The sequence below is a fragment of the Haliaeetus leucocephalus genome, unplaced genomic scaffold, assembly GCF_000737465.1.
Source record: "Haliaeetus leucocephalus isolate CR32 unplaced genomic scaffold, Haliaeetus_leucocephalus-4.0 Scaffold229, whole genome shotgun sequence".
Lineage (NCBI taxonomy): Eukaryota > Metazoa > Chordata > Aves > Accipitriformes > Accipitridae > Haliaeetus > Haliaeetus leucocephalus.
This window is the reverse complement of record NW_010972665.1, coordinates 8,824,915-8,835,717: the sequence shown is the minus strand read 5'-3', so window position 1 is coordinate 8,835,717 and position 10,803 is coordinate 8,824,915. Positions and strand designations below refer to the sequence as shown.

Genomic DNA, 10,803 nt, shown 5'->3' with positions numbered 1-10,803 from the left:
TGCTGTAAGTGTAGCTCTACAATAAGTCATGGAGTGGCCTCTCTCCTGAAGAGGACTTCACGTCTAGGCCTGAGCTTTGTTGAAGAGCACTCTAGCCATAAACCTCAGTTTTCACTGTGAGGCTGAAATGCATCTGCAACTCATTGGGTCTTTTTTCTGATTAGGTTTGGTTTTGTCTTATTAACAGACTTGGATCTTCTGTCTAACAAACAAACATGAGTCATCTGAAGCTGTTCGTGGCTACGCTGAAGTGGCATGGCATTAAACTTCTGGAAAAGCAAGATATAGCCAGAAGGGTATTTTTACATGGCCAACGGTATGTTTCATCAGGAACCTCAGAACCATTCCTGAGTGCGAGTAATTCAAATTATGTGGAGGAAATGTATTATGCGTGGCTTGAAAACCCTAAAAGCGTACATAAGGTAAGTCTAAAACTTGGCTGTAAGTGATAATACTAGGCTGAGAGTGGAATTGATTTTTTTTCTTTTTTAACTTGTTTTATAAAAAGTCCAGAAAGAGGTCTTGTATGAAATGAAAAATGTGAAACTGATTTCCCACATATTGATTGTTGTAAGGTGTGATATTGCAGCTAAAAAAGTACAGAGGAGCCACAGGCCTGGTGAGCTGAGTGGAAGGAATGAGAAGTCCAGATCAGAAATAGTAAGCTGCTCAGAAACTTTCAGCCTTCCTCCATGGAAATCTTGTTCAAGCAGTCTGTTAAGTAATTAGTTACATCTGGAAGAAGACCCAAGAGATAAAATACTTTTTTTTTTTGGTTTATCGTAATAAAGTTGTATCAGAGTATATGTTATATTTAAATAGTATGTGTTGACATTGGTACTTCTAAACTGTCTGAAGATGATGAATGTTCAGTTCCCTTTAGGTAGCCATGGAAGTTGTAACCTTAAAACTGAATCTGAAATTGTTAGAAAAGCCTTTTTAAGTATCTTGAAAAGTATTTTGTTCTGTCTCTCCCTCTCTCTCCAGGCGACACATATTTATTTGCTTTTTTTACTTTAAATCTATTGCCCAGATCCTTTCTTGTGGACAAAATACATATTTTTTGTATAGACTTATTTTTTAACAAGCTTTCTGCTGACAAGGAAAGCTCTCTTATGGTGATACATGTATAGTAACTTAAGAAGCTGACGAGAAGTCTGATAAATTTGAAGACAGACAAGTAATTTTCTAGAGAAGTAATGTGAATTGTGCCCAAAATGTTTACCAAATTGGTTGTGTGTTCCCTTATTCTTGAGGCACTTATATCAAAATGTCACTTAGAAGTTGTTGCTCTAAGTCTGACAGTCTTATCTAGAGTGTGAGGAAGTGACGCATGTTGAGGAAAAAAAAAGGGGGAGACCAAAAAAGCAGTTTTGTAGCTGTTTTTTTGGATGTTGTGTATGAATTTAGTCTTGTTGGAAAGTGACATATGCAGTGACAACTCTGAAGACTGATCCTTGGCCTTTTGTGTTACACCTGAACTTGGAACTGAAGAGACCTTCTCCAGGGGTGGCTGCTTCTCTCATCCCATCTGTCTTTGATTCCTCGTCATGCAACTGCCAGCTAAAGTTCCAGCCAAGGTAGAGCAGGGTAGCACCTTGTGTGGGTGCATTGAGTTAATGTCTGAGAAACCCTCGTGATGTGTCGGTGCTATAGATCGATATTAACCCTTTATTTTGAGGACAGTGAAGGGATCAGCTCAGGCCTAAGGAGTGTGTCTGGTGACATCTTGTTTTCACTTGTTTCATTGGAGTTACGTCGACTCGCGGCAGCCTTCTTTCCTTTAAGGAGAACGAAATTTCTTGTTCAGACCCTTTACAGCCGGGTGAATTTCGCTGCTGTGGCGTCTTGCAGACTTCGAACGGGGCGTAAACCCCAGTACGTTAAGGCGGGTGTTAGGCGGTGAAGTCAGCGGTAGGCAGGAGGCGGGCCGGCCGCCGGAGCTGTCCGGGGTGCTGAGCGGACGGGCTGCCCGCCGGCCGGCACCGCCCTCCGGCCGGCACCGTCCTCCGCGGGGGAGGGAAACTGGCCCGGCGCCGCCGCCCTAGCAAAGGGCAAAGGCTTCTGCTCGACCTAGACCTGCTTCTTGTGTTGCTGATCCTTAGGCGGAAATGCTAGAAAGGACTATCCAATTCGTCTGGCAGTTCAGGCACAGTTGGGCGAGGTGATGCGGTTCGTAGGTTGAACAGCAACCGAGAAATTGGCAGAGGAATATAAATGTACTGGTGGAGTAGGGGGTGGTCTAGGGAGTGGATCCCAGGTGATTCAAGATGCGTGTTAAGAGAGTGTGAGTTCTTTTCCGGGTTAACTATATGTAATATACTTACAACAGGAATGAACTGAAGTAAGTTCACTGTGTGCCTGGTTTATGAGGCCTAAAAGAATATGATTGATGGACATCATGGATTACTTTACAGCTATTCTTGCCTAAATAATTAGGTTTTTCATAGCCTAGAAAAAAGGCGGGGAGGAGAATGATGCCAATTAATTTTACTTGGTTTCATCAACAAAATTAGTTCTTGGTTTCTTGAAAACCATCTAATTTCATCAGCTGAAAGCTATAAATGTCTACCCAAGATTTTTGTTGACAGAAATTGTTCAATTTGGGCTTTAATAAAACAGGTTTAAAATGTTGCTGGTTGAACTTGCCCTGTTTTCTTAAAAATACAGAAAAATTCATGCCATAGTTGTGACTGTAGGCAAGTTGTGAATTTGTCATTGTGCTATGGAAAGTGGTGGTAGTGTTGGAAAATAATGTCAAGAGATACCAATGACTTATGTGGTGTTGGTTATGGTATTGTTAATAATTTGACTGTCTCTGCAGGCCACTCATATTTCATTATCAGTATGTCTGGCATGGTTTAGAGAGCCAATTTGTGCTAGGCGTTTAGACATTACATTCTCTTTCCTTTGTTCATCTTTATTTCCTATTTTTCCTCATGTTTCTTCTTCTTGGATATCTCCTTATCAGAGGGGATGTGCCTCCCTCTGGTTGATGAGATGAAAAAAGCTTTATTTTTCCTGGGCTTTAAAAATTATACTCTGTTCACTCTTACTTAGAAACTCCAATTAATCAAATTATTTCCATCTCAGAAGATTTGACTGGACATGTCTTCCCACGCTTATTTAAATATGCTTATTTAAAACTGTTTGAAATATGGCTGTCACATTCCAATGAGCGTATTCAGTGTTACTAGCGTTTTTTCTAAGAACCTCTCCTTTCTATGTATACCATGGTTATATATCAAGGAATATGTATTTATATCCATAGGAGCTTTTATTCTTTGTGCAAATCCATTCCTGATGATTTTCTGCTTTTCCTTAACTTTTGAATTTCCTATCCTTCGTGTAGCCAAAACAACAATCAGAATAAAATGACGTGGGCTCTGAAAAAGGCATCATTATTCCTCCTTGAAGTGCGGTGTCAGGGCCATAGATCATAAGAGAGAAGCTTGACAAGGCTCAGTTATTACTATCACAAGATTAATTACAAAACGGCATGGTTGGGTATTGAGTACATAATGCCTGCCATGTTATCCTGTACGCAGCTGCTCTACCATGAGTGTGTAATCACTTCCTTGTTTTACGTAGTTGGAAAAAGTGTGGGGGGTTTGTTTTGACTTCATTTTTTTTTTTTCTTTCTTTTTTTTTTTTTAAATGATGTAGTGATGCTCAGTGTGTGTCTTCTAAGGCTTTACTGTCCTTACTGCAGTTGATAAATACTGTGATGTCACTAGAAAAAAACCCAAACCATCAAGATAACAAATAAGTTACTTGTTATTCTAAGTGCAACAGTGTTTATTATATGAGAGTAGAGTACTGCCACTGAATCACTTGAAGTGTGTTATATTACTTGAGAAAATAATGGTTAACTACAATATAGATTTGCTGACAGGAAAAAAAATGGAATGTATCATGTATCACATGTATCACTATAGTAATTTATTTTTTACGGATGTATTTTTCTATTATAATTCTCCTCTACCATTTTCTTAAAGAACTTTACTAATTTAGGTGAGAACCTGCAGGTTTGCTGTGAGACCAAGCTGGTCTTCTGTCTGTTCAGTCACATGGCAAATGCTGTTGCCAAAGACTGACATTGATACACAGGACTTGAAGACTATAATCTGGTATCAATCTTGAAAGATGCTATAGAAATCTGTAAAGGCTTTGATGGATGTGTATCTAGAAAAAACTAATTTTCTGTAGCCAAATGATGTATTTTCCCTCCCCTCTGATTAAATGTCAAGCTTGCCCAACAAATCAATAAGTTCAGAAATGCGATAGGAAAAAAACAGTGTGGATTCCTTCTGTCCCAGCTGGCTGCATCTTCAGATGTAAACATTTTGAAGGTATTTCTTTGTATTTGTGAATTTGCGTGAAGAAAGGCTCCTATGCTTATTCTTAAACAGGTAGCTTGTTGGGCAAGTCTATTTGGATTTTGTTAGCTACTGTCTCAGCAGAGCACTTGTCTAAAAACATATTCAATTTTATGTGGGACTGTCCTGTAATAACTTTTACATCTCAATGAAAAGCTTTTGACTCAACAAAGGAATGGTTACTTTATTATCATCATTGTATGTGTATCATGGTGTTGGAAAAAGCGGGGAAGGAACCTTAACATAAGCAAAGCATATTCTTTATTAAAACTTTGAATGAATACCAAATGTCAGATTTGTCATGGATCCAAATGTGTGTTTGGAATTTCCTAATTTAATGAAGTTAATAACTGTGTATTGCCAAAATAATTCCTCCAGTCTAAGTAGCCTTAGTTGTAAAATGAAGGGATTGTATCTGTTTTTCACTGTCTGGGAACTGCAAACTCTCAAACTAGGTGCTGTATAGCCATGTAATAACAGTACTGTTCTTAATACAGAGTAAGAAGGCGTATCGAGAGAATATCAGAGGAAATGCAGTTACACTAATGGACTCTTGTAGACCATTTATAGGATGCTGTGTAAATTCAGACTTCTAATCTCAGTGCGGCTAGCAATGTGTCAAGGTAAGAAGAATATAGGAAATGGGCATAAATGAGAGAAGGGAGGAGGAATGAATTCTTCATCAGTGTGTCTGGAAGTGACCGCTAAGCATGATCGGTCTGCCTTAATTTGTCATGGCATACAAAAGTTAGGCTATGTTTAGATCAAGGCTGTGTCAGAGCAGGGTGATAAATCAAGTAAGTTTATCATATTTGTATTAATGCAGCTTTGTATTAATAAAGAAGTAAGAGGGGTGCACTAAAGCAATGTTTCTTGGGCAGCGGCTTCATGCTAATGATGAGATTCCTGCCCACAGGTCCAGTGAGTCCCCCCAGTTCCATAACTTGAACTTGGAAGGTTGGGTGATGTTTAGCTCTTGTATGCTGCCCCTCTTGTAGTGTTTCTTAACACCTTAAAGCTTGTAGAAATTTCAATATGAAGACTTTTTGTTAATGAAAACAGAACTTTATAAATATTTTTTCTGTCATGCAGTGTTAGTATTACATTATTTTGATTCTTTTGTGTATTCTATAATTAATATATAAGTAGCATTCTTTTAAAAATCAAATCTTTGGGCTACTTTTTGTCTTTTCTGGCACTGGTTCCTTGAAATGCATTAGTTCCAAGCTCACAGCCAGGGTAAATAACATGCACCGTACAAAATGAAATTTAGTTTTATAGTTCTTCTGTTCCAGTCACAAAGATTTTAAAGTTTTGAAATAGCTTCCCTTTTCTCCTAAGTTAGCCAAATTGAGGAAAATGTTTTATGCCTTTCATTACCTTTTATGGAAACTGTAAGGTAAGCATAAGTATTGATCAGTCCCCTACTAGTGCAGGCTTTCTTCTTTGTTGGGTATAAGCATCTCAGATGTTTTATCCCATTCTGCTGCTGCCTGTTGGCATCCATATATCTAATACCATTCTAAACTCGGACAGTGACCACCTCATCAGAATGGAAACAGTTCAGGAAAACAAGATTTGGGCATACGTGGAGGAAGTGGCTTGTGTAAAAGAGCAGATGGAAATAAAAGGATCTTCTGTTTGTTGTGATTCAGCTTCTGAAATATGTACTTTTCTAAAGTTATGACTTGCATCTGAAACCAGCTCCACAATTCCTTTCATAGTAAGGTGTCCTGGTTTCAGCTGGGATAGAGTTAACTGTCTTCCTAGTAGCTGGTACAGTGCTGTGTTTTGAGTTCAGTATGTGAAGAATGTTGATAACACTGATGTTTTCAGTTGTTGCTCAGTAGTGTTTAGACTAGAGTCAAGGATTTTTCAGCTTCTCATGCCCAGCCAGGGCACCTGACCCAAACTGGCCAACAGTGTATTCCATACCATGGGACGTCCCATCTAGTTTAGGAACTGGGAAGTGGGGGGGGGCAGGGATTCGCCGCTCGGGGACTGGCTGGGTGTCGGTCGGCGGGTGGTGAGCAATTGCCCTGCGCATCATTTGTACATTTCAATCTTTTTATTACTACTGTTGTAATTTTATTAGTGTTATCATTATCATTATTAGTTTCTTCTTTTCTGTTCTATTAAACCGTTCTTATCTCAACCCAGGAGTTTTACTTCTTTTCCTGATTTTCTCCCCCATCCCACTGGATGGGGGGGGGAGTGAGTGAGCGGCTGCGTGGTGCTTAGTTGCTGGCTGGGGGTAAACCACGACAAGAGGAACCTAAACTAGTGAGGAAAGAATCTTAGACCAAAAGCCTCACTCAGAAAAGCTGTAATTGCTTTTAAACAGTTTCTTCAAGAAAGGCCCTTAAGGACTGACTGATTCTGATTTGGCATATTCAGTGAGTGTCTTGAAGTATCATAAATTCTTTTAGTATCATTAAAGGAATGGATTAATTTCATTTATTAAGGTTTTCAGTTTTATAGGCGTGATACTGCTTTACCAGCAGCATAATGTCATACCCATTACTGGTTGCCTGAATAAACATCACAGTTAAAAAGAGCTGTGTGAATGAATAATGTACGAAGATGCTTTGCACTCATATGTGCTGGCGAGTTTTCCACTGAACAAGCTCAGTGTAAGAAATTAGATGAAAAAGGCTCTGTGTAAATGAAACACACGGTTGCTACCAAGACGTGAACTTATCAGTGCTCCCTTTTTGCTGGCTATTAGTGGTACTTCATACTGTAATGTAGTGAGGTACCATTTGCAGCTTGAAGGAGCTGCTTTTGGTTGAGACTTTTGTTTGAGGTAATAAATTTTCCTTCTTCTTTCCTTCTCTGTACACATGTCCAGTCCTGGGACGTGTTTTTCCAAAATGCTAATGCTGGCCAAGCATATGATCCCCATCTACCAGATCAGTTGGAAAGAAAGGCATCGTTTCTTCAGAGCCATGGCCTGGCCCAGACACCAGGTAAAGCTGAAAAGCTTGTTGAAGATCACCTTGCTGTGCAGTCTTTGATAAGAGCATACCAAGTAAGTGTACTTTGGGGTAGGTGTGGGAGGGCCTCTCCTTTGCAAACAACCTTTTTCTTCCTTTTTATGTTCTTGTTTGTCTTCTGGTCTTAACTCTTGCCTGTTGTCTTGCTCCTGATCCAAAACGTCTTGAACTAGACGTTCTTTTCTTCCCTGCACAGTGTCTGAACACTGAGGTCCTGGATTAAGACTGGGATGCTCCTCTGGCTTAGCAAACTCAGGATTCAGATTGCCCACAGCCCTGGTGCTGGGCATCTGACTTAACCTGAAAGCTCTTTATGGAGATAGTCATTTGTGAAAGGGAATATGAATCTATTGTTTTTTCCCCGTTTACCAGGAGCAGGAGGCAAACATGTCAAAGCTTACCCTTTACTATTCTTTTGGCTCACTTGACTATATTAAGATTTTTTTGTGTGTGTGTATGTGTGCCTCTGATTCAGTAAGTTACTTGACCAAGTTGGAACACTAAGTTATCTCAAATAGTTTTGCTTCATATGAAGGGGATTGTCCTGGATATACTAGTACTAATGAATCTCCTGATGTGTGCGGTGAAGTAAGAACTATTTTCTCTCTTCAACAGCAAACTTTTCCATGATCCGAGTCTGTCTTCACCTCTGGAAGAGTTTGTATTTCAGTTCTAAATATTACTACCTTTCTTTAAGAAAGGAGGAAATGTGCTTGCCTTCTCATATGTCTAGTGTGAATTTTGAGATTCCTGATTTGAGCAGGATTATAGGTACAAAGACAAAGGAGAAATAATGAATTAACCAGAAGCTGAATTTTGGGAGGCTGGTGGTACTGAGTTTGGGTCAGCTTTGATGAATTTCTCTTAGAGAGCTGTTCATCAAAGCTGACTTTGTTTCACACTCAGATTTTTTTAAACCTTTTATTAAATTAAGAAATTAAGTCTAATTTCCTTTTTTCCTTTAAAAGAAGAAGGATTTTGGAAATAGCACAGTGGTTAGATGTTTTCTAAATGTAAAAGAAGTTTAAACATTTTTATTTAGACATGTGTTTAATATCTTAGTTTCAATAAAAGGCTTAAAAACAGTGTGAAACAAAAAAAACCCTCTAAACATGTAGATCTGTGTTGAGCAAAATATTCCAGTTTGATTTTTAAAATGTTTTTTCTTTTTTTTTTTTAAATAAGTATGTAAATTCCCAAGAAGTTTGTTACAGTTTGACTTGAGCAGATCTGTTCTGCCCTGCACTAAGAATTTTAACTCCTGTTTGCTATCATCAGAGGAATAGAACTTTTTTAAAAAACTTTTTTTTATGTGCACATCGCATTGTCACCATTGATTCAGGTATGAACCATGTTATTCCAGCTGTTGGAGAGGTGTTGTAAAAGAGTAGAAAGGTTTGTGAATATAAAGAATATACAAAATTTGCTTAGAAATAGCTATGTCCAAAACAACCACTTCAGCCCATTCACTTTTGCTTGCAGTAAAAATTTGTTGAAGAATTAGAGAAAATTGGAGAATGTTAGGCTGCTTTGACACCATTTACTTGAAAATAGTTCAGGGATTGCCATTTTGTTTCCTGTATTTGTGTGCTGTCCAACTCAAGTGATGGAACAGAAACATCTGTATAAATGGCAGGCACCAATGTGTCTGTGACAAACAAAAGAGGATTACCTAAGGCAACTGTCTGTTTTTAAAAGGTATTTAATATCCTCTAAATTCAGTGTTGAAGGGATACAATCAATTTGTGACCTTCCTTTGCCTGATAATGAAATGAAATGGAGAAGGATACAGAATTTTCATTTCTCAAACCTGTCAGTATTTTATGATTTTTGTGGTAAACTGCTCTGTGGTTGTTGAGCTGGTCTTCTGAAAAGGCAGTTAATCTATTGCTTTTTCTAATGCAGAGCACTGGATGCCCTGAAAGAAGGATTTCCAATGAAATGTGTGTGCTAAGCAAAAATGAGTCTAGATAAAAGAAGACTCAAGAAATTAATTTATAATGTGGATTTTATTTTTTTTTTCACCTCTGTCTAGGAAACATGATTTTCAAGTCTAGTTTCAGGTAGTCCATACTTGCATTTAGTCAAATTTATGGCAATTGATGAAAATTTTCCATGCATGTATTTTCACAAGGTTGATCTCTGATGTTGTTACTATTTTCTGTATCCAGTGAAAGAAGTGGAAGTTATTAAAAAATAACTTGATATTGAGGAAAATACTGTCTTTAAATAAAAGACCAAACTGCTCCTGGAGTGAAATATAGCACAGCACTTTACTTATTTGCTCTTCTGGGTTTTGGTGTTTTTGCTAATCCTCTTCCTCTACCTACTAATACTGCAGAGCAGATGTAGCTTAGGGAGGTGAATTCTTTCCTGTTGATGATGCTTGAGACAGAATTGTTTGCTTAGTTCCAGTCAGATAGACTTTGTGCCTCTGTAAACAATGAGGTGGCACAGATGTTGCTGTGGGCATCATTTGGCCTGTCAGACTTTTATTACTGGTGATTCATGAGATGCAAAGAATCTCAGAGGCCAGGCTGAATTTACAGGGCAGGTGGTTCCAAAAAAGATGCCATATTTCTGTTTGCGTATGAGTAGAAAGCATTTTGTTATGAACTCTTCTGCAAATGTAGAACATTTGAATAGTGTTTTTACAAGTCCCTTCGTGATGAACCACACTTTAATCACACTCTATTACTGTGTGATGTAATTCATTATTAATATTGCAGTTTATTAAGATTTTTTTTTTTCGAGAGACAATTAGGATACTAGTAGTGTGAATGCAGTTCTACCCAAGTGATCTGAATTTGTCCTTAAAAAGAAAAATATTAAGGAGAAAATATTAATATATTAATCTATAAAAAGCTTTTAATGAGCTAATTTGGTATATGAGAGTCATGCACAAGAGACATACCAAAAAAATTGGGGTTTATGTGTGGCTTTATTGAATCAATTAGTTATTTCTTCTGTAGCAATGTTATATGTTAATATAAGGCATTAGTTTATAGCACCTTGTGGCATGCATTAACACCAGTCATATTGATAACTGAAAGCTGGCTAAATTCCCTGTTGAATTTGTATTCTTTGGTGTCTTGAATGTCAATTTTATCATAGATGAAATTCCTGAAATTTTATGAATTAAAATAAATGCTATCTGATGCTATCTGATGTGGAGCAGAGCTCATGAAGAGTGATCTCTTCAGTTCCAATATAAATGTCTTCAGCACCAATCTATGTTTTAGGTCAGCAATAAAGTATTTTAGTATTCTGCAGCTGCAGAAAGGGGGATTCAAGCAAAAATACAAAATGACTGAATTAGCAAATGGTAGTATCTATAGACTAGTCATTGTTTTTTGATTTTTTTCCCAGAGATTTAGAGTACGATCTTTAGTAGTTTTCTTGACTTAAACTTCAGTGTAATTCCAGTT

At 37.9% G+C, this 10,803-nt stretch overlaps 1 protein-coding gene across 4 annotated transcripts in view; it reads left to right on the top strand.

Annotated features, from left to right (window-relative positions):
- Window positions 1-213: 213 nt before the first annotated feature.
- OGDHL (oxoglutarate dehydrogenase-like) overlaps window positions 214-10,803 on the top strand; it is a 51,613-nt gene continuing 41,023 nt past the window's right edge. For 2 of the 4 annotated variants that reach the window (XM_010567856.1, XM_010567855.1), the window contains exons 1-2: window positions 214-422; window positions 7,231-7,410. In XM_010567856.1, coding sequence (XP_010566158.1) covers window positions 216-422; window positions 7,231-7,410 — 387 coding nt within the window. In that variant the 5' untranslated portion in view covers window positions 214-215. The remainder of the gene's footprint in view (window positions 423-7,230; window positions 7,411-10,803) is intronic. The other 2 variants (XM_010567857.1, XM_010567858.1) reach the window with 2 other exon arrangements.